General features: G+C 62.7%; 2 protein-coding genes across 4 annotated transcripts; both read right to left on the bottom strand.

Annotated features, from left to right (window-relative positions):
• Positions 1-1,872: 1,872 nt before the first annotated feature.
• Positions 1,873-7,776, bottom strand: TRAF4 (TNF receptor associated factor 4). Its single transcript, XM_030029070.1, has 7 exons — positions 7,569-7,776; positions 4,833-4,884; positions 4,374-4,478; positions 4,126-4,287; positions 3,624-3,785; positions 3,391-3,546; positions 1,873-3,000 (listed from the first exon to the last, which is right to left on the bottom strand). Exons 1-7 carry the CDS (start codon positions 7,709-7,711, stop codon positions 2,368-2,370), a joined length of 1,413 nt encoding a protein of 470 aa, XP_029884930.1. The 5' UTR covers positions 7,712-7,776; the 3' UTR covers positions 1,873-2,367.
• NEK8 (NIMA related kinase 8) lies at positions 4,427-23,799 on the bottom strand. Of its 3 annotated transcripts, none has more exons than XR_005933447.1 (18): positions 23,570-23,799; positions 22,915-23,120; positions 21,627-21,859; positions 20,740-20,871; positions 20,334-20,542; positions 19,840-19,919; positions 19,100-19,281; positions 18,713-18,863; positions 17,607-17,683; positions 16,330-16,447; positions 15,883-16,033; positions 15,487-15,650; positions 15,100-15,258; positions 14,769-14,927; positions 12,717-13,115; positions 11,810-11,863; positions 4,833-4,884; positions 4,427-4,478 (listed from the first exon to the last, which is right to left on the bottom strand). XR_005933447.1 is itself a non-coding variant. In XM_030029069.2 (15 exons), exons 1-15 carry the CDS (start codon positions 23,614-23,616, stop codon positions 13,087-13,089), a joined length of 2,097 nt encoding a protein of 698 aa, XP_029884929.1. In that variant the 5' UTR covers positions 23,617-23,799; the 3' UTR covers positions 11,922-13,086. The 3 variants fall into 3 exon arrangements, 1 of the variants encoding a protein (XP_029884929.1); XR_005933448.1 differs by having other exon boundaries at positions 11,810-11,858; XM_030029069.2 differs by lacking the exons at positions 4,427-4,478; positions 4,833-4,884; positions 11,810-11,863 and having other exon boundaries at positions 11,922-13,115.
• Positions 23,800-24,988: the final 1,189 nt, after the last annotated feature.

The following is a 24,988-nucleotide window of genomic DNA, read 5'->3' as shown; positions in this document are numbered from 1 at the left end:
GTAGGCGGAGAAGAAATAAGAAAAGGGGAAAACGTGGGGTAGGGCAGCGGGGGTTGGCAGTGGCGGGTGCCGTCTGTGGGGGCTGGAGCAGCCGCCGGGCCGTGAACCCCCCGTCCGCCCCATCCCGGGGCTGGGTGCCCCCGAGCCGAGCGCAGCGCCGGGCACCGGCACCGGCACCGGGTGGCCCCAGGCAGCAGCGTGGGCTGACGCCGGGCAGCGGTGTAGGGCTCGTGTTGGGTACCAGTATGGGCAAAAACTGGGCACCAGCTGGGGCCGGCACTGGGCATCAGTACAGGCTGGCAGTGGGCGCCAGTACAGGCTGGCATTCAGCACCAGTACAGGCTGACACCGGTCACGGAACTGAAGAGCATCAGGCACCAGTTTGGACTTGCATTTGGCTCCAGTGTGGGAATGGCAACGGCCACCAGTATAGGCTGGCACAGGGCACTAGTTTAGGGCTGGTACTGGGAACCAGTATGGACTTGCATTTAGCTCCAGTGTAGGAATGGCATTAGGCACCAGGACAGGCTTACACTAGGCAGCAGTATGGGCAAGAACTGGGCACCAGTAGGGGCTGGCACTGGGCACCAGTACAGCCTTGCATTGGACATCAGTACAGCCTGCCGTTGAGCACCAGTATAGGGTGGCACTGGGTGCCAGTATGAACACCAGTACAGGCTGGCACTGAGCACCAGTACACGCAACAACTGGGCATCAGGTGGGGCTGGCATTCAGCACCAGTACAGGCTGGCACTGGGCACCAGTACAAGCTGGCAAAGGGCACGAGACCAGGATGGCACTGGACACCAAAACTGAAGGCCATCAGGCACCAGTATGGACTTGCGTTTGGCTCCAGTGTAAGAAAGACTGGCAATTGCCACCAGTACAGGTTGGCACTGGGCACCAGAAAAGGCTGATACTGAGCTGGCATCAGCCACCAGTTTAGGCAGGCACTGTGCACCAGTATGGACTTGCATTTGGCTCCAGTGTAGGAATGGCACTGGACACCAGTATGGGCAAGAACTGGCCATCATTAGGGGCTGGCACTGGGCACCAGTACAGGCTGGCACTGGGCACCAGTACGGGCTGGCAGCTCGCCCCATTCCCCAGGGCCCCCCAGTGCCACCCCCAGCCCGGGGCATGTGCCACGACCGTGGGCAGCACCAGGCCACCCCCCCCATGCTGGGCTGGAACCCACCCGGGGGGGACACGTTCCTGGGGGGGACGGGGACACCCTGGCAGCGCTGCCCCCCCCCCAGCCCAGCCAGGGCCGCGGGGTGCAGCTAATTAGGAGCTAATTGTGTTAAGCCCGGGCAGCACTAATGCAATTGCGGGATTAGCCTGCAGAGATGGCGACCCCCCCATTGCTGCTGGGGTGATTGCGGGGGGGGGGGACACAGGCGACAACACACCTGGGGCCTGATACAGCCGGGCCCCCCCAAACTGCCCCAGTGCCCCTCCTGCCCCCCACCGTTGCCCACCCCCCCTTGTCTGGTCTAAATCCCTGCCTCCCCCCGCGGCTGTAATTGCCCCAACACTAACGAGGGGCCAGCGGGGAATGGGGGGGGGGGGCTGCAGGACAACAGCACCCCGGGACTGGCAACAACCTTCCCCCCCCCCATGGCACGTCCCCACTGCCGGCGATTACCGAATTAACCGTCTCCATCTGAGCCCGTCTGCCGCCGGGATGTGGGTCAGGGATTACCCCCCCCCCCCCGTGCCCCCCAGCGCAGCCCCGGCTCTCCCCGTCCCCAGCACCCACGGCTGCACCGTGAGCACCCCGTGCCAGCAGGCGCTGGGGGGGGGGCAGGGGTGTCCCTGTCCCCCCCATTCCGTCCCCGGCCGGGTGAAGGAAGGAGGTTCAGACGGCCGTAATAAATACAAGAAAAGTTTATTGAAAAAAAAAAAAAAAAAAAAAAAAGAGGCGGGGAGGGGGCAGCGGGCCCCGGCCAGGGGTAATAAATAACAACCGTGCTCCTGGGGTGGGGGGGGGGCACCAGCTTACAAAATATGGCTCTGGGCAGTGGGGTCCCGCGGGGTCCCCAGCGAGGCTGGTGGGGGGCTGCCGGGCGCCCCGGTGAGGGGCTCGAGGGGCCCAGCCCCCCCCCCCCCCCCCCCCCGGCACCTGAGAAGGGGCTGCCCTGGGGGGGCAGCTGGGGCTGCAGCGGGGTCCCAGCCCCGGGAGGGACGTGGGGGAGCAGCCCCATCCCGGCCTACCTGAGAGCCGTCGGCCACGGCAGCGTCCTCAAGCCGGGGGGCACCGGCTGCGGGCAGGGGCTCAGCACCATCTGGGGCACCCCTGGGTGGGCGCCCGGCTCGCGTCTGGACACCCCCCCCCCCCCCCCCCCCCCCGTCGGGCACCGGGGCTCAGGCCAGGATCTTCTGGGGGATCTCCACCGAGGCTTTGATGAAAATGGCGTTGTCCCGCACGTAGTTCCGCTTCTTGATGTCCTCGTGAGAGATGAACTTGGGGTAGCCGAAGCCCAGGGTGCTCTCGTCCAGGGAGCTGCGCGAGGCTCCCGGCTTCTGGAAGTTTTTCCAGTTGGGATCGGGGTGGAAGGTCTCGGTGATGTGCTGGGGCTTGGAGAGCGAAGGGTCGCTCTGGTCCAGCAAGGAGAAGGTGACGCGGTAGGAGAAGGGCCACTCCAGCAGGTTGTCGTACTCGCCCGGCAGCACGCGGATGTAGACGGAGAGGTGGCTGCTCTCCCCGCTCCCGTTGCCGTTGAGGAAAGCCGAGACCTGGAGCTTGTAGCCGTACTTGTGGGTGTAGAAAGGGGGGCTGAAGAACTCGTAGTTGCTGCGGGCTTTGGCCTCCTGCAGCTTGCGGGCGTAGTCGGCGATCTTCCAGATGAGGGTCCCGTCGCTGCTCACCGACAGCTCCTCCACGTCCCGCCGCAGCTCCAGGATCTCCTGCCGCTGCCGGCTCACCAGGGCGCACACCATGCCCAGGTGTGCCTTGGTGCTTTCCTCCAGGTGCCGGCCCATGGCCAGCTTGGGGCACTGCGGGGACAGCGGAACCGTCAGCGGAGGGGTGCCGGGGGGCACGGGACGGCGCGGGGACGCGGGGTGGGACGGGACAGGAGAAGGATGCCTCGGGGATGTCCTTGGAGCACGGCGGTAGCGGAGCGGGACGGCGCAGAGATGCCGCGGGGACGCAGGGGTGGCACAGGGACACCTGGGCGGCAAAGCGACGCAGGGGTGAGGCAGGACGAGGGTGGGGACGCCACGGAGACCCAGGGATGGGACAGAGCAGAACGGGGACACCACGGGGGTGGGAGAGATGGCGGGGCAGGAGAGGCGTGGGGATGCTGTGGGGCACAGGCACGCCACGGTGGCGATGGCGCAAGGATGCCCGGGGCGGGATGGGCACAGGGCCAGGGTCACGCTCACCCGGTGCTTGCAGCCAGCTTCCTTGAAGGGGCACAGCAGCATGGCAGTGTTGCAGCTCTCCTTAAGGTGGGTGGGCACGTCCTCCCGGGCGATGCTGGGTGTCCCGCACTGGTTGGGGCAGGGCACAGGGTAGCGGGGACACTGGTACTGGTGGTTCTGGGGATAGAGAGCGGCCAGCTGTCAGCCGGGGCCGGGAGCCGGCGGAGCGAGGGTCCCCGCGGGCCCCGTCTCACCTGGATGGTGTCGAAGACGAACTCCTTGGCGCAGTAGGTGCAGGGCTGGGTGCGCTTGGGGCACTCGGCCAGGGTGTGCTGGGACAGCAGGCGCCGCATCATGCGGGCCCCGCACTTGTTCTCGCAGTACACGCTCTCCTGGGGACACGTGCCCTGGTGGCCCTGGGGACGGCGGCGGCATCGTCACCCTCCGGCTGCCCTCACCGGCCAGCCCTGTCAAGGGATGGGGCCGCGCGGTGCCCCCCATGGCCAGGCTGTGCCCCCCCCCATAGTGTCTGCCACCCAGGCTCTATCCCCACGCCCAGGTTGTGCTCTCCCCCCGTAGTGTCATGCACCGTCCCCACGGCCAAGCCGTGTCCCCCATGGTGTCCTCCATCCAGGCCATGCCCCCCCACGACACCCCTGCCAGCTGTGTCACCCCCAGTGTCCCCACCACGGCCATGCCCCCCGGCACGGTGACCCCCCCCCCCCCCCCCCCCACCGCCCCGCTCCCGTCACCCACCTCGAAGGCCTCCCCGGTGAAGTCACTGGCGCAGAACTCGCACTTGACCCGGCGCTTGGGGCAGCCGTGCTGGACGTGCTCGGGCAGGTCGCGGCGGCTCAGCTTGGCGCTGCACCGGTTGGGGCAGGGGATGACGTTGAAGCCGCAGGTGCCAAGATGGGCCTGGGGAGCACAGGGACGGTGAGGGGGGGGACGACACGGCCGTGGGGCACAGCCTCTCCCCTCTCCTCCATCCTGCCGGACCCTACCTGGAGGTGCTTGATGAGCCCGCTCCAGCGGCAGCCCTCCTCGCTGTGGATGCAGCGGATGGCCAGGCTCAGCACCTGCGCCTCCAGCTCCGGGTCGGGGTAGATCTGGGGAGGCAGCGCCGGGGCATCAGCATCCCACACCGGGCTCAGGTGGGGGGGGCACACGGACACACACCCCCCCCCCCCCCCCCCCAGCCTGGCCGGGAGCCACAGGCACGCTGCCCGGGGCCGGATCCCCCCCACGGGCAAGCGAACAAGCGCCCTTTGTCGGGAGCGGGTTTCCGTTCCCCTGGCCCCGCGGCACAAAGGGCTCTTGCTTCCGCACGGGCGCCCGTGCCAGGCCGGCGCGGCTGTGCCAGGCGGGTGCGCGGAGCCCGGGGACGGCGCCTCGGGCGAGGGGGCACAGGTGACGGAGACGTCCCCTCGGAGCGGGGTACCACGTCCACGTGCCAGGCTCACCTTGGCGTAGTCCAGGGGCAGCTGGTCCTCGGGGCACTTGAAGACGCCTTCGCTGCAAGACAGAAGAGAGGGGTCAGGCTCGCTCGGGGCTGGGGAACGGCGTGTCACCGGTGACACGGCCACGATGTCCCCCGGGGTCCCCGCCATCCCACCCCAGGACGTCGGCGCTGCCGCCGAGCGCTCGCCCCACGCCAAATCTAGCCGCGGCCCTCGGGGAGCCGCAACTCTAATCCTGCTCCATCTGTTTGAGCTGGGAAATGCCCCCGCCAGACAAACACCCCCCCCCCCCCCCCCCCCCGGGCAGTCATCCCCCACCCGAGCCAGGCACGGCCGCCGTGGTCCCTGGGGGCCTGGGCCAGCCGCTACGAGCGTGGCACCATCTGGAGCCCCGACAGCCCCCTCGCCCGCCCCGGCCCCCCAGGGATTAAGGCAGGGTGCCGGCAGCTGGGCAGGAGCGGTGCCGGCGGGGGGCCGCGGGCACCCACAGCCCCAGGTGCTGGGGCCCAGGGTGGGTGGTGGGGGCAACAGCTGGGCGCCAGATGTGCAGCCCGGATGCGTGGCCCCGGGGCTCCTGTTCCGCAGGAAACGGCCCCACCAGCCACCGCGGTGAACCGGGACAGGGGACAAACAGCCGTCCTGGAGGGGTCCCCGTGCCACTGGGGCCCCAGGACCGGGTGCTCCTCCCGAGAGCCGTCCCCGAGGTGGGACCGACCCTGCTCAGCCCTGACCCGCGGAAGGGCAGTGTGGGGTGGAGGGACAGGGACGGAGCCGAACAGGTAGCCTGGCCTGCGACACAGTTGGCCGGGAGCCACCATCACCCACGACACCGCGCCTGGGGACGGACGAAGACGGCGCCCCGCGCGCCCATCCCTGAGGGGCAGTGGGGCGGGAGGCCGTGGGTGCTGCCCACAGGGACGCACAGCGGGGACACGCAGGGACCCCCGGGGCTCTGGCGTCCCCGAGGCGGCTCTGGACGAGGCCGCCAGGTCGCCTCGCCGGAGCACAGCCCCTGCACGTCTCATCGGCGTGCGTCCTTGGCAGGCGCCGGCACGGCCTCGACCGGGGCTGCCAAGCGGACGCGAGACGGCGCGGCAGAGCCAGCGGTGCCGCCCGGCACGTGCTGCCCTGGGATGTCCGGGCACGGCGCGGTGACATCCCCTGCAGCCACCATCCCTGTGCTGGGGCGGTGGGGGGGGGGCCAAGAGACCCCCAAGAAAACCAGCCCAGCGCTGTGGGGCGCGAGCTCCGTGGGGCACGGCTTCATCCAGCCCTGCCACGTGCCCGGTCTGTTTGCAGTGGGTGTTTCCGTGGGAGTCACCGGGCACCCGCCGAGATAAGCTGCTCCCAACGAGGGCTGGGCACCCGGCGCTTTCCGGGGAACCCACGGCTGGCATCGCCCCACGGCTGGCATCGCCCCACGGCTGGCATCGGCCTGCCGCCTTTCTGGGGGCAACTGGCCCTGCCTGCACCCCGGACACGGTGTCGGGGTGCCGGGGCTGGCGGGGAAGGGGGCCGGCGACCCGAAGCCAGCGCCTAATCCCCAACAAAGCCTCCCCCATTCCTCACGCTCGGCCGGGCAGGGAATGTGCTGAGGCAGCGCCCGGGGGGGACCGTCCTTGCCTCTGACCTTCGCGGCGTGCCGGGGCGCAGCGAGGTCACAGGTTGGGGTACCCCCCGGCACCCATCCTGGCACCCGTCCCGGCACCCGTCCCGGCACCGTGGCGGGGCTGTACGGCTCAGCCCGTGAGATCCCCAAACCTGATCCGGTACAAACAGGGTGGGGGGCTCGGTGGGGGGGACCCTCCCCGTCCAGTCACCCCAGTAAAGCCGAAGTGCCCTTGGGGCGGCCGCGGGAGGGGAGCGGAGGTGCTGCCTGGCACCGACCCCGGTGAACGCCCGGTTTCGTAGAAACCGGCCCGTGGCGGCCGTGCCCGCGGGGGCCCCCGGCCTGGGCAAAGGTCGCTTCGGCCGGGCGAGGCGCAGCCGGAGGCGGCAGCGGAAACCGGGGCCCGGGGTGACGCTTCGCACCGCCACATGCCCACGGGGGTGGGGGGGGGCACCGACACCCCCTTTTGCCTTGCTACCCTGGGACCCCCGGTCCCCGCACCGGGCACGACGGTCAACAAGCGGGCAGCACCGGCCCCGGCATGTGTCCCCACGGGCAGCCCCCGTGTGGGCTGCCGGTACGTGGGCTGCCAAACCGCTGGGGGGGTGAGAAAGGGCCCCGTCCCCTCGCTCCCAGCGAGCCCCCACGGCCGGGTCGCGCTCACCCGTGGGACTGGACCCCCCCCCCCCCCAGCCCCCCAGTCGCTTCCTCCGGCGGAGCCGGGGCGGGAAGGAGTTAAGCACAAATCTTTGCAAGGGCTCGAAACTCACCGCTCCGGGCTTCACCCAGCCCTCCTCTTCCTCCTCCTCCTCCTCACCGAGACTGGCCACGGGCCGCTGCACCCCACGGGGCGACTGTCACGGGCTGGGCGCTCCCCGCACCCCGCTCCCCGACCCGGGGCACCCCGCACCCCCGGAGCACCCCGAACCCCCCCCGGGGCCGCCGTTGAAGTGGGGGGGGGGGGGGGGAGAAGAAAGCACCCACTGCCCCCCCCCCCAAGGTGCGAAACCCCGGATCGGTGGGGAGGAGGAGGGGGGGGGGGGGTGACCGGAACGCTCCCTGGGAAAAAAAAAGGGGGTGCGCGGCGTGACGTCACGCCGGGGCGGCCGTGACGTCGCGGCGAAGCTCACCTGAGAAACTCCTGCAGGCACGTATCGCAGAACCGGTGACCGCAGGTAGAGACGCGGACCGGTTCCCGCATGGGTTTCCCGCAGAGCGGGCACAGCACCCGCCGCCGCGGCCGTTCCAGCAGTTTGTAATCGTAGCCCGGCATCCCGTAGCCCCGCTCGCCTCCTCCACCGCCTTGCTCGCCACCTCCTCCTCCTCCTCCGAGCTCCGAGCCCGGCTCCGCCCGGGGGCCGGACGGGGACGGGGGGGGCGGTGGAACCGGCCTGACACCGCCCAGCGCCCCGGGGCTGGGGGCCGGGCACCGCCGCCGCCTCCCGATCGGGCTCCGCCTCTCGGCACCGGGGCTTGGAGCGGTGCCGGTACCCCGGAGGGAAAAGGGGAAGGGGGGGGGGAGGTACCCGGGGAGCAGCCCCTCGGGAAGGGTCCCACCGGGTGGGGGGACACGGGATGGGACACCCACAGCCCCCGGGGACAGCCACTCCGGGAGTTTGGGGAGCATCGCATCCCACCCAGCCGTCCCGGGGGGCTTGGACACACACCCCCCCGGCCTCAGCTTCCCCCCCCCGCCAGGGCCAGGGCTCCGGGGTGAGGACAGGCACCGTGCTCTCCTCGCTGAGCCCGCGTCCCGTCCTTGGCAAGCGCTGGCTCAAGCCGGGGTTCCCCGGGGGGGGACCCCACTCCTGCACGCAGCCCGGAGCTGCCGCTGAGCCCCTGAGCGAGGCCTAAAGTGGGGACACACACACACACACATGGCTCCCTTACCCCCTCACTGCCGCAGAGAGCGACCCGTGTCCCAGCCATCACCCGCAGCAGGGTCTGAGCTGGGCAACGGCAGAGCAGGACATGGAGGGGCTGCCCCGAGCCCCCCCCCCCCACACTACAGGCACGGGGAGTGGGGGACACACACATATGCTCCCGTGGCTTCATGAGCTGGAAGCTCATGTCCCAGGCTGCAGCCAACAGCCGCCCTCCAGCCCGTGGTTCCTAACCTCCTAGCAAGGGTTTGGAGGAGGGAGAATAAAAGCAAATCTGTCTGGCTCCAGCCCCCACTTCACTCTTTCAGAAACCAGAGCAGCATATGGGAGTATTTGCCCCTTTCCCTAGAGATGGAGACGAGCAGATGACAGGCTGCAAGCATGTGTTAGTCCCACCAACGCACGCTCCAGCCAGCTTCCCATTAAGGGCGGCAGTTGCTCCAGACCCAAATGTTAGCAGTTTTCAATTAGCAAATGGCAGAGGAGAGGGATTCCTGGGGGACACGCTAAGCAAGTCAAGCTCTATCACTTGTCACTCAAGGAGCTCACGTTACCCTTCTCCCCGAGAGGCTCGGCTTAAAATAAAATCCTCCAGCAGCCCGGGGGAAGGCAGGCGGGCAGCCTGCCTGCTCTCGCTGCCGGAGCAGCCAAGAAGGGGATGGGTGGCTGATTTCTGGGGTTACCCTGAGGGATAACAAACAGGTTACCCTGCCACGGCCCGAGCTGCAACAGGACTTTAGCTCCCAATACCCAAATAGCGGGGAAGCTTGTACATCGAGCGTGAACAGCCACCGCAGGGTCTTTTCTGAGGGACGTGACTACCTGGCAGCCTGCTCGGATGGCAGAGAGCACCGAGCTAAACTTTAACCAGCTCCCAGAGAGCCTGGAAACCCAACGCGTAAAAACAAATGACAGCGGGCAACCGTACAGAGAGCAGCAGGGTGCACCCCGGGCACCTCCGAGCTGTCACAGGGGTGGCAGCCTGGGGTTGAGATGCTCCCCGGCCAGGTTTGCTCAGATCTGTGATCCCCTCAGGGCAGGATCTAGAAGCAGCCCCTCGGGTCCATTTGGTTCTGGCACTAAGTCACAGCACGCCCTGGAGCCAGGCTCGCCTCCCAACGGGAGAAAAGCACTACCCCAGACAGCCGCCCCAACACGCTGCGAGCTGGGCCTGTCTAAAAACCATCCCTGGACACCGCTACGGGACCAGGTTCGGGCCAAAAGGATGGACCCTCGGCCCCGTGTGTCAGCATCCTGCAGGGCAATGGGACTCCCCGTGCCTCCCGCGCAGAAGGCATGGGACACACCACTCCTGCAAGCTCAGAAAGCCTGCGTCTCCGATGATAGGAATGAAACGGAGCCAAGTTTTATCACTATTTACTGCTTCTCTTTGATGTTCTAAAAATTTTTCTTTCCTAACCTCACTGAAGAGCATCTCTGCTAATTAGCCAGGAGCTGACAAAGCCATCAGAAGGCGCTGGCTGTGGCGGCAGGACGGCTGGGAGGTGTCAGACCCTGCAAACAAAGATCCCCTCCTTTTCCCCTCTCCCTACGGAAAGCCCTCCCCGCACTCAACATCACAGCCAGGCGTTTGTCTCACACAAAGGCGACACTCAACCTCCGGGCAGGGCAATTCCCTTTGTGGATGCGATATGTTCTCCGGACCCCCGTGATGGGTCGGTCCTTGAACCCATCTGGGCTCGGGGAGGCCTCCTGCCTTCTTCCCCCAGCCTCTCCCTGCCCCGCACCCCTGCTCCATCCCTCCGCCTTGTATTTAACTTCAACTGGAGGGAAAGAAAACCTCCGCTCCGGTTTCTAAAGAAGTTAAGGTGGAGCATTTTGCCCCAGGGAAAGGAGCGGGGAGAGTCCTCTCCCTGCTTCTGGGGACTGGTGCCCAGGGAAGGTAGGGGTAAGGGGAGGGAGGTGGCTGGACAGACGGACGGCAGCCGCACCTTCTGCCAAGCCTCGTGGGAACGGGGATATGACCACGTCAGAGGTGGTGGAATCAAATCAAATCAGCTCTGGGATCAGCAGGCGGTTCGGCCTGTTTCCTGCTGACAACAATGGCCCCGGGTCAGTGGGATCTTAGCGAGCACGGGAACGGGGATGGGATTTCCCTGGGTGACAAGGACCAGAGAGGACCCGCACCGGCCGGGATACAGAAGACGGGACCGGGCAGCCTCATCCCCGCTCCCTTCTGGCCTTGCCTTCCTTAGCAGGAAGAGCCACGGGGACGCGGCCGATCCACCACCAGTTCTGCAGAACGCGGGAACAAAACAAGGATAAAGGGAGAAGCCCTGAGACCTGCAGTTTTCACCGGGAGCTTCTGCAGGGAAACAAAGCAGCAGACGTGAGGAATGCAACTGGCCTATTTGCCCGGGCTGCTCTCTGCCTCTGGCAGCGCGGACATGCCTCGGCTTGTCGTTTCAAGAGCTATTGTTGCTCGGGGCTGGGGGCCTCTTTGTTTCCTTTACCCTTTCGCCAGGCTTGGTCACAGCCTGGTATTAAATTATTCAAATCATCTCGCTGGGCTTCACAGCTGAACTCCTGCACAGAGCGCACAGGCTGCGAAATCCCGAGGGCTCCAGCCCTCGCCGCAAGCCCCTGGCCCAGCACAAAGCACGCTGGTCCGTACTGGTTCCCCCTGCCCGGAGCGAAGGGTCCCGATATTCGAGCTGGTGACACCTCCAGCCCCAGCACTGCCGTGCAAAGGCCTCATTAAGCCATAAAACAACCCACCTAACACCAGCACATCAGTGGGAACAGGGGGGCTGCCAGGGGGCTCACCCCTGGATTTGGCAGCCCAGCTGGAGCAGGGAGAGCCCTTCCCCCTGGAGCCGTGGCATTTTGGTCCCACCACCGCCAAGACAAAGGGTGGCAGAGACCTCTGTCCCGCCTGCCTGCCTTTCTAGCCAGCCCTCAGCTCTGGCGAGGCTGTAGCAGAACACCAGCCCCTTCTTATGGGATGTGTTTGCACGTGGTGTGGGGCAAGGGGAGCCGCTAGAGCGGAGCACAACACAGCCAAAAGAAATCTGTTGCTGTAGGAGCCGGTGCTGCCGCCAGCTCAGCGCAGGGAGGAGAGGCAGCAGCCCAGAGGGGCTTTGAGGCAATTTAACCCAGCCCAGCAATTATTCTGGTGCCCAGGTCGGACTGGGAGCGAACACCTTCCCCTCCGCCGACACCAGGCTGCCGGAGCCGTCCCTCTAACCTGCAGCACAAGGCGAGTGCCAAGGGACTGGCAGAGCCTTTGAATGCGAGTCAGCTTCCTGGGATAGCAGGGTGTAACCGCCTGAAAAGGCAGCTCCACGAGAAACCAAAACGGCAGGGGAAAACCCATGCACCCACCCTGCCAGGAGCCAAAGAGGGAGGCCGTGTCTGCAGTCAGGGCTGCACACGCCTCTCCCGGCTGGACGGGACCTGCTCCCTTCCCCAGCCGGAGCCTGGGAGGCAAGGGAGGAAAGAGCAGGAGACCTGGAGAAATTCATTACCTTTCACATGACAGAGGGATCAGTCGGCTTCTACCAGAGCCCGGCGAGGCTTCCCTCATTGAAAACAGGAAAGAATCACAAAAATAATTAGAGAGATTTCATCTCAGCCAGCTTATGAAAGCACTGACTTTATACACAACAGATTGGCAACAGCACAAAGACGGATGTGAAAGGCAAGAGCATTTGCAATGTCAGGCAGATCAGAGACAGAAGCTCATCAAAAAATGGCCCAGGGCAGATGTAAGTTAAAAAAAGAAAAGAGGAGGAAAAAAAAAAAGGAAACGAAAGGAAACGACCCTTCTGGAGATAAAAACATAACTCCTGTCTGTGACATGGCGATATGCCCCCTCCTGCCTGCAGAAAGAATCCCTGGTGAAAACTCATCACCTCCCTGGAGAGATCTGGGTTAAAAAACTTCAATTACTGACAATCGCTCACTGTGTTTTGCTGCCTTCCGCTAGCTCAGCTGGGAGCCAGTGAGCTGGTCAGCAGCAGGATTTAGGGGCCTGAGGACAAATGTCAGCTGGAGGATCCTCCAGTGAGCTCCCGGGGCCAGGGGAGGCTGTAATTGGAAAGCTCCAGGCAACATTTCAGGAGAGCGAGCCAGGCTGTGCCACACAGAGAGGCTGCTCGCGACGGGTTCGGCCAGCCGTGCAGGCCAGGACCCTCGAAAGCGTGATGAACAGCTCAACAAACGGGTGAAACGTTTTAGGGGGGGGATGGGAAAGGACAGACTTCTGTAATTAGAAAAGAGGTTTGCACTTAGTCACCCAGTGTAGCGCCTGGGGCCTTAACTCCAGACACTGCTGTGCAAAGGCTGACAGCTCTCTCAGACACCAAGCTGTCAGCCTGGGCTTTGTAACCAGAGACACTTTCCACAGGAGAAAACCACCTCTGTGCTCCTCACCCTTCTACACAGGCACTTCCAGCAGGGAGGGGCAGAGCCCCAGCGTGACCCTCTGAATGCAGCGCCGGAGCTCTGGGGCCGTCTGCCCCACAGCATGGCCAGGGCAGCAGCTCTCGGGCACTGGAGGTTCACAGCGACCCTCGTTGATTCGATAAGTGAGACCAGCTCCGGTTCCATGGGAACCATCGTTACGAGCTCCCTGTTTCCAGACCGCTGCCTTCGGAGCGCGGGCGAGGAGCTCCTGAGCCTGGGGATGCAGGTCCGAGCCAGGCTGTAGCGGGCAGCAGCGAGAGGACAGGCATGCCGAGCGGCTGGGGGGAGCCCCAGCATCTATATGACGAGGCTGGATGCGGCCCCTCTCAACTCAAACTCACTGGGAAGGCGACTCTTCCACGGCAGCTGAAACACAAAGGGCAAGAACCAAGAGTAAGCCATAAGCCGCCATCTCGATGAAGCTACAGGGAGCAGTGCCCTGCCCCACACAGGCCAGATACCCAACAGATGGGCACCGCAATGCCTGTCCCGCTACCCCAGGAAGCCACTGCGAGGCCTCAGTAGTGGCACAAGCAGGAGGCAGGAGGAAATACAGTCTCTTAAGGCTTGCGCCCTCCTCCTCCTCTTCTCCAGCACACCTGGCTTCTCCCAGTTACTCCCGTGTTTGCAGTGGGATTGAGAGAAGGGCGCAGCAGCGGCCTCACGATAAAGTGGGCAGAAGCCCAAGCCAGTCAAAAACAGTGTTGGCCACATGGGAGGGAAACCGCAGAGCGGTGCAGAACTGCCGCCCCAAAGGTGGAACGCTGCTCGCCTGTGCCAGCACCCTCTCTGGGCCAGATCACAGCTAGAGCTGACAGCAGCAATGACATCACACGTGTCACTGGTTCTCGTGTTCTCTCTGGAGAGGTTTCCAGGCAGATTGAGCTGCATGAAAGCCCAAAGTTAGATCTCAGCTTTTTACAGAGCCCTCGATGCTTTTTGCACCCTGGTTACTGAGGGATGCTGGAGCAGGCGAGGCTGCTGCCCTGACACCGCTGCTGCTGAGTTTGTACTTCCAGTACTGGGACAGGCGGGTCGAGGCTTCGGACTGGGCAGTGCAGACGGACAGCAGTGGGGCTGCATGCTCAGTTCCTGCTCTTATGGTGCTGCAGGTGGGAGCCCCCAAACCAGCTGCCGCAGAGTGCGGGGCAACTCCAGCAGCGGAAGGGGAGAGCAGCCTGCAGCCTTCCTGCAGAGACAAAACCCTTTTACTCCCATGACAAATGCCCTACTTGTTCCCGAGCCCAGGGACTCAGCCGTTCCCTGTCCCCTTCACGTGGCAGCAGGCATCACGTGAAAGCTCGGCACTTGCAGGGGAGGAATGAGAGCCATGGCCAATTCCGCTGCGCTGGGGCAGTCAGCTGGGCCTCCTCCCCTCCAGGGTGTAATTAGCTTCCTTGAAGTGGGCTGAGACTGGAATCCATCAGCCCAGCGCTGAGGCCATAATCAGCCCGGCAGAGGAGGAAGAAAGGCCCCTCCAGCAGTCTGGGCCAGGCTCCCATCGTACATCCAGGCAACGGAAGGGCAGGTCACACCATGGGCACGTTTTAACCGTGCAACGATGCTGCCTTTGGCCCGAGCAGAGAAGAACCACAAAACCATCGCTATCTTTTCCAAACCACAATGGAAAGCCAGCAGCCAAAATGACGCCTCAAATCTCAGCTTCTATTTCAGCAGCATCAATTAGAGAGCTGCTCTTTTTGGATACTCGGTGGACCGCCAGCACACCAGCTCCCCACTGGCCACAGCTTGGCCAGCCCACCTGTCTGGGAGTGCACGAGACCGCCTCTGCTGTCCCTTTGCTCCCCTAGCCCAGCGGAAGCGGCAGCGTCACACTGCTGCACAGCAGAAGGGGAATTTTTATGGGCTTCAAGTTATTTCTATTCATCTCCAGCTCTAGAGGGACTAGAATAACACAGAGCTTATGTGCCAGGGTTACTCGGTACAGCTCCGGTCACAAGGCGTTGTGTCTGGCTGGGCCCTCATGGCAGGAATCACAGTAACGAAGCTTCTACTCACGCTTTACTGCCAGCAGCGTGTTCCCGTGGCAGCAGGCTACGGAGGTCACCAGGTACGGATGCGTCTCCTCCAGCTGCACCGGCCTTGGCACTCCCGTTTCCTCGTCCTTCCTGCCCAGGCGTCCCCTGGCTCCTTTCCCCCATGTGCACACCTCGCCGTCTGCAGAGGGATATATACACCTTGCTGCACACAGAGCTCACCAGCAAACAGGCCTCCCATCTCCCCAGTACCGCCCTGGGCTATCTCCAAGGCCTGCCTTGGCCACAGCATGGACTGCAGGCAAGAAAGCTAGGGCCTGCTGCAGCCCAGGACACAGGGGCTTCAGCCTCACCTGCTCCGATGGCCACAGTGAAGGCATCCCCACAAGCCACCACGGTGACCTTCATTGCCTGGAGTCCCACAACCAGGTGGGGTACGCGGCTGTTGCGGGAGGAGTTGGTGCCCAGCTGCCCGTGCTGGTTGCTCCCAAAGGTGTAACACTGGCCAGAAGCTGACAACAGAGATGAGAGAAACAACTGGGTGTCACCCAAGGATGCACTGAAGCCCCTGAAGCTCTTTGCTCTCTACCATGCTGAGCATTCCGCTCCACAGAGCTCCAGCATCGGGAGCAGGGTGCCTCCCGAGCCTCTCTGAGGCCTCTGCCCACGGGAAACAGAGGCAGGGGGAAGACAGAGAAAATGCAGGTTCCCCCTCAGGGATTTGGGCACACACCCCTCACCTGTGACTGCAGCCGAGTGTGCTGTACCTATGTCAGCGCACACAATCGGCTCTTGGTTCAAGGGGGCCGACTGGGCACACATGAACACGGTGGCCTCTTCCACCTGGTCCTCTGGGGAAGGCTCCTCTGCTGAGCTGATCCGATCTAGGCCCAGTTTGTTACACCTGCATAGGAAAAAGCACAGTTCAGAGTCGGCCGAATGCAGCCAGGCGCAGACAACCCGGAGACAACCCTTGCCCTAGCAGAACTGCACCACCAGCAGCGTGATGCTGGGGAGTAGAATCACACAGAGATGTCTTCTAGAGCCCCTTGCTCCCTTTTCCTGGGCTGGACACAAATGGACAGACCCAGGAGGCTGTAGGCAAGCTCTGGAGCACAGACCCTCACCCCTCTTACCTGTTGCTCCCACAAGCAAGAACCTGGTTCTTCACTGTGAGGACCATGGAGGAATCGATGCCACAGATGACCCTCTGGGCCTCATGCTCCGGCGGGACTGTGACCTGCTGGGGGGAGTTGTGGCACTCCAGGGTACCCAGCCCAAGGCGACCTGGCAGGAGAAACAGAGCAGGGCACGGCTGATGGCAACACACAACCCGAGCACAGCCCCATGAACAACAGCATGCACGTAGCTTCTGCGAGAGCCCAGCCTGGGACCTATCGCCAGAGAAGGCAGCGAAACCCAAAGCACGGGGGCCCTGGTATGCAGTGAAGCAGCTGCAACTCTTCCACACCCACCTAGCCTGGCACATCTGGAGAGGACTGCAGGCAAGCAGGGCCAGCGAGGGGAGTAGGAACAGGCAATGGAAAGCACAAGCCCTGTTTTGCAAAGCAGACATCTCTTACCATTATCCCCCCTGCCCCAGGCAAACACTTCCCGTTCGTTGGAAACCGCTAGGACGTGAGACGCACCACAGGCCACCTGCACCATCTCATAGCCCAGCAGGGCCTCCACGATCTTGGGCTGGCAGGGGAAGAGCAGCAGCCGTCAGCCGAGACCTCCCAGCCTGCCCGGCTGCTCCCATCCCTCCCACCCGTCCCCCCCAGCCTCAACACAGTGCTGGCAGCATCCCAGTTTTCATCCAACACAAACACCAGAGAATTTTTTTGTTCCAAACAGTCTTCAAAGGGTTTAGAAACTACGTGCACACAGCACAGAAGATAATGCAAACATCTCTGGGGCGGAAGAAAGCAGCCAGCACAACGGTTTGGAGAGGGAATAGGTTCAGCCGAAGGGTTGGGATTCGCCCCCCTGCCCATGTGGGGAGTGCCAGGGGCTGTTAACGCACGCTCTGAGCAGGCAGGGGCTTGGTGCAGGATGCGTTGGCTGAAAGGCTCTTGTGCAGAGGAGCTGTGAGCTATCAGCTACATATTCGTTAGGGTGTGGAGAGACCAGGATCTCCGCATTTCGCCCAGCCCCTGCTGTGACCTGCTGTTAGATCTGACACCTCGCCACAGCGAGCCTCATTCTCATTATCTTCTTCAAGTGAAAAGCACCATTTGTTGGGATCTGGCTGCTGCTCCCAACTGGTCTCCCCTCCCCAGCAATAAGCATTGAGCAGCTCAGCTCTGGACGGAGCAAGAACAAACGAGCCAGCTGACCACAGTGACAAATGGCACCAGTCCCTGGGCTCGGCTGGAAGCCATCGGCTGCTGCCGCATCCGAGGGCAGGCGAGGAAGAAGCTGGAAGGGAGCGACGGGCCCTCAGCCCTAGTGTTCCGAGCCAATCGGAAACACACAGCTCTTCTTTAAATACTGGCTCTTTTGAAAAATAACTTTTCTCAGTGAACCCTGGCAGCTGCAGGCCAAGAGTGAAGCAGGCAGGTGTGTGATTGGAGGCAGCCTCCAAGCTGGGAGCCTGCCAACGGCAACCACAAGGCAGCTCTTGACTTCCCCCACGCTCAAAGGGATCATTGTGTAGGGGGGGGAGAGAGAAAGAGAGAGGCAGGTTGGGTCTTTTAAAACCCACAGTGACAGGGAGAGGAGGGGGAGGGGGTCGGATGCCAGAGCATGCCTGGGATGCACATCCCTGGAGCTGGGATGAGCCCTTTCACGTGGCACAGAGGGCACGATCCATCCTCTACCCTGGGGGAGCAGCACACCCAGCACCCTCACGACAAACCTGGCTTACGTCCGTGAAGTTTCCGTGCCCCAAACAGCCATTGCTGCCGCTGCCGAAAGTCATGATTATCCCCCTGTCTGGTAAAGCAGAAAGAAGTCGTGTTACTGGCACACGTGAGGCCCTGCAAGGCACACACAGCCCGTGGAGCTGGCCGTGGCTCCCAGGATAGCGGCTCTGCTTGGACCCACTCTGACTCATAATTTGCCGCGGGGGCCAGAAGCCTTCAGCGAGGTGCCAGAGAGCAGCAGCCTCGATGTGCTGCGACAACTCGCCAAACAAACAGCAGATGATAGGAGAGCGCTGAGATAACATTATTGCAGCTGTGTACGCAGGAGCTGTTAACTCCACAGTCTGTCAAGGTGTTAAAATACACAGAGACACTCACTGAGCAGCCGCCCAGCAGAGGGGTGGCAGGAAACGCCATGGAGAGGTAGGACAAACCCATGCCTATGAAGTTTGCCAGTTGCATATCTGTTGTTTGCTGCCCTGATCCCCAGCAGAAGTGCAAACAGGGCTCCCAGAGGACCATTGGGAGGCCTTTGCTCCACAAACATGGCCTCGGGCTGGTGTGGGTGCTCCCCTTCCAGCCAGAATGCCTCCTGGCCCACTCTAAGGGGGCTTCAGACCCTGCCTTCCTGCGGCTGAGGGCAACCAGCCCTGCAGGAGCTCACACTGACTTCTCACTGCAACGCCAGTCACTGCTGGTCACTGCTTGTGTCTGCATCACACTCACAGAGTAGGTGACAGAGAAAGGCTGAACTTCCCAGACACTCCTCACACTACAGTCCCCACTGTACAGGCCAGTTCTGGCTTCAGGTGTCACCACTGCAGCCAGGCCAACAAATTTGTGGCCCTCCCCACAACAGACAGACCTTTGGGACCAAGTTGACCAGTGTGGCATCATAGGAGGACCGTGCCTGCCATTTCTGACTCCCACCTGATGTCACACGAGAGGCCACAGAGGCCTTTGTGTCACCCCAGCCTACTGTATCTCCTGAGTTCCTCTCTGAGCAGGCTCCCTGGGCAGTCACGCTGCATTTGCAAGCCAGCTGCCAGGCAGAGAGGTCTGGGACTCAGCCAGGCGAAGGCAGGAGGCAGCAGCTCACCTGTGAGACAGGCTGTGAAGAGATCACCGCAGGACACGTGTTTGATGGTCACGCCAGACTGGCCCTCCAGAAAGCGGGACACAAACTGAGGCTGGAGCTGCTCGGTGGCTCCTGGGAGAGAAGGGCCTCCCGCAGCACCCATCGGGGGAGCCTGGCGGAGACAAGCCATGTCAGCTGCTGCACCTCTGTGCAGCAAGAGCTGGGTTGGAGAACTCAGAAGAGCCCCTTCCCACAGGCTTAGCAGTGTTACCCGCACCCTGGATGGGACAGCGGTCCTGGGGGACGCAGTGCCAGGGCCTATGCATTGAGCAGAAAGGTCTCCTCCTCAGAAATCGCACATCCGAGGCTTCCACAGCCACTGCCCGCCCCAGGTTCCCCGTCACTCACCTCCCACATGATGAGCCGCCCCGATTTGGTGACCCCGGCCTTCTGCGTCCTGCCGGCAGACACCTGCACCACTTCGGTGTTAAGCATGGGCAGGCGGAGGGGGGTGGTGATCCCACTCCCCCAGGTGTAGATGGATGACAGTGGAGGAGGGATTCCCATCCTGGCTGAACCACCTCGAACACCTATGGGTAAAAGAGAAATCATCAACGTAGATCCCTGACTCTTCTCCCACAAGAAAAGAAATGACACCAGCTAGTCTGGGTGCCAGCGGAGCTGCCTGCCAGCTAGCAGGGCCAGACCAGCACCAGTCCAAGGCTGGCAAGGGGCTGCTGGGGAGCTCCCAGCCAGGGCTGAGAGAAACACATGGGAACAGCTCCTTGTATTTTATCCCAGAACTGAGGGAAGAGGCACCACGGCAGCTCTAGCTAATTGTTACCAGTGCCAGCTGCATTGCGCTGCACCAGGACATCCCCCCTCAGCACCCCTGGCTGGTTCCCAGCCTTTGCTGGGAACAGCAGAAACTTGATTCAAGGGTTCAAAACCTAGAAGAGGCAGCTGGAGAAAGAGCGCTGCTTGGTCTCCAGAGCCAAGGTGCCCGTGGGCTCCTCCAGGCCTCAGGGAAGGGGATGTCTCTTAATTTTCTCTCTGCAGAAGCTCAAGTGCCTCTCTGACCCTCTGTCATCCAAAGGAAGGGGTCCTTCCAAATCGAGCTGTGTTGAACACACTGTGCCAGGACTCACCTCTTGGCCTGGCACTGCTCACTCGTCCCCCCGTCCGGCTGTGGGTTACTGTCGGCACCGGAGCCAAGGGTTTTTCAGGCCTGCCAAACCAAAAATCCAGTCCTTAATGTCAGCTTGGCCCCAGAGGTCCTGCAGAGCCCTGGATCACAGAAGGTCTGGGCAGAGCTACAGCATAAGCCACGGCTGAATAGCTCACAGAATTGCCACAGTAGGTGCTTTAAACCACCTGAGAGAGGGGAGTTGGCATCAGTTCGCTTCCCCCTGAGCACACAACTCTCTATTCACTGTTACTGCGATGACAAGCCCGCACCTGCCATGGCCCCAAGCCACTGGGCCAGGCCTGGCCTGCAGCAGCTGCATGTTGGGTAACACAGGGGAGCTGCATGGGGACAACACTCTCTTCGGAGCTCGTAACAGAGACAGTGAGCCAGTCACACACGTTTTGGGCTGTGGCAGCCCCTCCCAAGGGACACTAAGGTGGCAGTATCACTTGCCTTCTCATTTTGACACTGCCCACATCAGTGTAGAGGTTCAGAAGGGGCCGAATGCAGATGGCCTGGGCCATGATCTCATTCAGCTGGGGCCGCTTGGAAGGATCCAGGTTCAGCATGCTAAGGATGAGCTGGCGCAGGTCAGGGCTGTATCTATCCGATATTGGGGCAAACGTCCCGCTCATGATCTTCAATACTAAGGCAGGAAGATTCTGGAGAGAAAACAAAACAAGAGAGAGACATGCAGTGGCTGGGCGGTCAGAGGTGAGACCAAGCAGCAAGAAGTTCTCAGCACTGCCCTCTGCCTTCACACCTCCAGGCTCAGTGACAAGAGTGATCCGAGCATAAATTTTCACCTCTGTACGAGGCCACGGCTCCCTGCGCTACATGTAAATCATAACCCTCTTACCGCAGCTTCAAAAGCCCTCTTGAGGCTGGCGAGTTCGTACAGCACACAGCCCAAAGCCCAGATATCACTCTTCTGGTTGTAAGGCTTCCCTTCACAGAGCTCTGGGGAGATGTAGCACGGAGTTCCCACAACCTAGAAGAGACAAAGGATTTTACCATGATGCTGTGAAACTGGGGCAGCGAGGTGGAAAGAGAAAGGCTCAGTTTAGAGCCCAGTGCGCTGGCTGGCTAGAGCACCACCAGGCAAAGCTGAGCGGAGCGGGGCTTTTGTTCCCTGGTGTCAACATCTGCCTGACAATCTCAGTAAAAAACACGAGCATTTGCCTTTCCAGCGACCTCCCTTGCACATACACAGATTACCTCCAGTTTTGCTCCTATCCACTTAAGGGAATCAGAGCCCAGAGCAATGAGCGTGATATAAACGTCTAGTCAGATTAGACCAGGTGGGGAATGATACTCAAGTCTCAAGCAGAGAGAGGAGATTAAGACAAGGCAGGGTGGCGGGGCACAGGCGGGAATTCAGTTGCCAAGTATGTGTCAGACAAGCCTGCAAACACCACACCTCCCACTGTGACAGTGGGAGGAACCCTGTCTACCCTCACCAGTGGGCCCAGACACCCCATCCTCTCCCAGGCTTGGGCAGGCAGGTCTTTCTCACCTTTCTGCAGCCCGCAGAGCTGCAGCAAACTTGGGCATGAAGACATCAGCCTGTGTAAACTCCAAGGAGCAAAGCAGCATTGTGGCACGTGGATGTGGCCTACTGCAAGTATGCTACATCCAACCTCGCTGCCTACAGCAGCTTCCAAGAGACTATCGTGAACCAAGTCCAGAGTTTCTAGCCTGCTGCCATGGTGGTAAGTAGTTCCCCTGCAAAGCCAGGCCACTCACCGTGTAGGCTTTACTCTTGCTGCTCAAGATTTTGGAGATGCCAAAGTCTCCGATCTTGACAATCATGCGATGTTTGTCCAAGAGGATGTTCTGAGTCTTCAGGTCACGGTGCAGGATCTGCTTGGTGTGCACGTGGTGGAGAGCCAGGAGGATCTGCACAAAGAAGTGCAGGATGGTATCCTCATCCAGCAAGGAGTTACAGCGCTTATGAATAAACTCCGCTAGCGTGCCCCCTGCAAAGAACAACAAAGGGCTATTGGCAAGGGTGGCTGCACAGGGCAGCGCAAACCCGGCCTAAAAGCCGAGGGGATTTAGCCACGGCATCTTAACAAGTCAAGCGCATGGGAAAAAGCACATCCTGGTGGGACACGCAGCACGTCCTCCAGTGCTCCGGAGACCATGCGGAGAACAATGGCAGCACAGTTGGTGGGATGAAGAAACAGCGAGAGAAAAATTACTGTTGACATATTGTCAAAAGCAGCAGGAAAAGAAACGCTAAAATTACAGCTCTTGGAGGAGGACATAAACCTCGATGGCAGAACAAGATAAGCCTGTTCTGCAAAAGAGAATTCTTGCAGTCCAAGAGGCCACGTGGCACAGAGAGGCCCCTGTCGAGAAGGGGAGGTCCAGATTCAGGGCTCACATACAACTTTTAACAAACCCTCATGCAAATGTTGATTTAATCTTAAACTCCGCAGCAAATCTCATTAGAAATCACACCTTTCCACACAGAGGTGTGGGACCAACAGCGTGGCCGAGAGCTGACACAGGGAAACGTATGTGAAACCTAAGCCAAGGGCAGATGGTAGCACACGTATCAGCAACAGAGGTGTTAGAAATGTCTTTGTTTTGGATATGACTAGCAGGCGTAAGGCATAGAATCACAGAATCGCAGAATGGTTGAGGTTGGAAGGGACCTCGGGAGGTCACCCGGTCCAATCCCCTGCTCAAGCAGGGCCACCGACAGCTGGTTGCCCAGGACCATGACCTGTCTTTTGAAATATCTCCAAGGATGGTGACTCCACAACCTCTCTGAGCAACCTGTGCCAGTGCTCAGTCGCTTGGCTCAAAGTCAACTTGGTGTCCACCAGGACCCCCAGATCCTTTTCTGCAGGAATGTCTGTTCAAGAGAGAGGCGTTTGGACTCTTTGGGGGTCCAAAGCACAGGATCTTTACAAGGAGCAGAACACGGGGCCACGCCAGCTCAACCCAAGGAGAGCTGAAGGCTTAGCATCCCCTGGACCAGCGGAGGAACCAGCCGCGGGCGCTGGGGGAGATCAGGGCCCACCTGGGGCGTACTCCATGGCGATCATGAGCGCCTTGTCCTCCAAGAAGTTCTCGTAGTACTCGATGACGTTGGGGTGGCTGAGCAGCTTGAGGACCTGGCACTCGTTCTGCGCCGCCAGCCGCTCGTCCTTGCTCATCTGCTCCACCGGGATCTGCTTCAGGATCACCAGCTTCTGGTCGGCCTTGCGCAGGCAGAGGTGCACGATGCTGCGGGGACGGGGACGGGGACAGGGCCTCAGCGTGGGGTGGCGGGGGGGGGGGGGGGGACACACACGATGGGGACAGGGCCTGGCCACCACCCTGGGGTGACACATGGCCCCTGCCCCCCCCCGTTGCCGTGGTAACAGGGCCTGCAATCCCCCTCCCCGGGGTGTCACACACCGTGTCACCCCATCGCCATGGCAACAGCCAAGGCCCGGACCCCCCCCCCCCCCCCCCCCCAGGGTGCCACACGCCGGCTGACCCCCCGCGTTGCCATGGCGACAGGGCCCGTGCGCCTCGTTGCCGTGGTAACGCGGCCTGCGGCCTCCCACTCCACCCCGCGGTGCCATACGCCCGGCGCTCTCCCCACACGCGTTGCCACGCTAAAAAGGCCTGGAGAGCCCCCCCCCGGAGTCCCGGTGCCCCCCCTCCGGCGCCCCCGAGGCCGCCCTCACCCGAAGGCCCCTCTCCCCACCACCCGGATCCGTTCGTATTTCTCCATCACTGCCCCGGCCCGGCCGGGGCTCCTCCCGTCTCCATGGAGACACTTCCGGGTGTCGCTACGGCGGCCGAGGGATGACGAAAGACCTCAGGCCGCGCCCGTTCCACCACCACGCGTGTAGGGCCTTGCGGGGGGGGGGCCGGCAGAGGGTAAGACCACCCCAAGGGCAGCACCCTGGGAGAGGGGTTTGGGGTGCCCCCAGCCTGCCGCTCCCCAGGCTGGGGGGTGCCAGCAGGACCCCCCCACCCCCAGACAGCGGCGGTGGCCGCAGCAGCCTCCTGCCCCACAGCCCCGAGTCCGGGGCGTGGGAGTGGGCTGTGCTGCTGTAGGACCAGGGACAAGGGGGGGCCGGGTCCCCTCCCTGTCCCCCCAAACCTGCTTTAGACCCCCAGGACCACCAGCACCCCTGGGGCCGGCCGTGGTGGCACCTAGAGCACGGAAAAGAGGAGAGGGGGGGGGGTGTCCTGCCCCGCACCCAGGGGTGACTGCCCCTTGTCCTGGAGCGGGGACAGGGACAGCGGTGGCAGTGCCACCCCCACGCCACGCCACGCCACGCCACGGGGCCATGCTGCCATCTAGCGACACCGAGCAGGGCCCAAAGTGGGGGGGGGGGGGTGGTGTCAGCCCCCCCTGTGCCTGCCACCGCCCAGTGTCCTGCACCGGGCGGGGGGGGGGGAGGCCATGGGGCAGGACCCCCACGCAGGAACCAGCACCCAGCCGTGTCTCGGTGCCCACAGAGCCGGCCTCGCCCTGCTGCCATCCTGATAGTAGGGGGCACCCACCCTCCCCCCGCCATGTCTTCGTGGGGGCTGTGTGGGGGTGCTCGCTGACGCACACCCAGCCATTTTGGTGACTATTTTTCCACGGCACCGTGGTTTTCCCGGACGGCCACGCCACGCCCGGGACACGCACACGGTGCCCGGGACACGCACACCAGCTGTGCAGTACTGGGACAGATGTGCAGGGCCCAGCGTAGACGTTCAACGCCTGCCACGGACGTGCTGCGCCCACCTTCCTCTGCTGCCCAGTGCGGGCGTGCAGCGCCCTGCACGTGTGCGATACCCGACACCCACGCGTGCAACGCCTCGCACGCTCGCGTGCGGCACCTCGCGCGCACAACAAGCGGCGCTCAGCGGGAATACGCGCGGGAATACGCGCTCAGCAGGGATGCGCGCAACGCCCCGCGCACACCTGGCCGCGGCGCGCGCCGCGATTTGCACACGCGCGTGTAACGCCCCACGCACCAGCCCGCCCTCGCCCGCCCGCTCCCGCGCAGGCGTCGCTGCGGGGAGAGGCGTGGCCAGAACCCGGAGGCGTGGCCTGCGCTTTGGGGGGCGTGGTCAGCGAGGCGGGAGGCGTGGTCAGCGAGACA

The sequence above is a fragment of the Aquila chrysaetos genome, chromosome 10 (assembly GCF_900496995.4).
Source record: "Aquila chrysaetos chrysaetos chromosome 10, bAquChr1.4, whole genome shotgun sequence".
In the NCBI taxonomy this organism is placed as follows: domain Eukaryota; kingdom Metazoa; phylum Chordata; class Aves; order Accipitriformes; family Accipitridae; genus Aquila; species Aquila chrysaetos.
The sequence above is the reverse complement of the archived record's forward strand: the minus strand, read 5'-3'. Positions and strand labels throughout refer to the sequence as shown.

Coding starts and splice junctions, on each gene's coding strand:
- NEK8 (XM_030029069.2), bottom strand. CDS start 23,616: ATGGAGAAATACGAACGGATCCGGGTGGTGGGGAGAGGGGCCTTCGG. Junction 20,543..20,739: donor AGAGGGCTTTTGAAGCTGCG/GTAAGAGGGTTA, acceptor TTTTCTCTCCAG/AATCTTCCTGCCTTAGTATT. Junction 14,928..15,099: donor CACTGTGGCCATCGGAGCAG/GTGAGGCTGAAG, acceptor ATCCCTCTGCAG/ACGGCGAGGTGTGCACATGG.
- TRAF4 (XM_030029070.1), bottom strand. CDS start 7,711: ATGCCGGGCTACGATTACAAACTGCTGGAACGGCCGCGGCGGCGGGTG. Junction 4,479..4,832: donor TGCCCCTGGACTACGCCAAG/GTGAGCCTGGCA, acceptor CTGCCTCCCCAG/ATCTACCCCGACCCGGAGCT. Junction 4,288..4,373: donor GGCTCATCAAGCACCTCCAG/GTAGGGTCCGGC, acceptor TGTGCTCCCCAG/GCCCATCTTGGCACCTGCGG.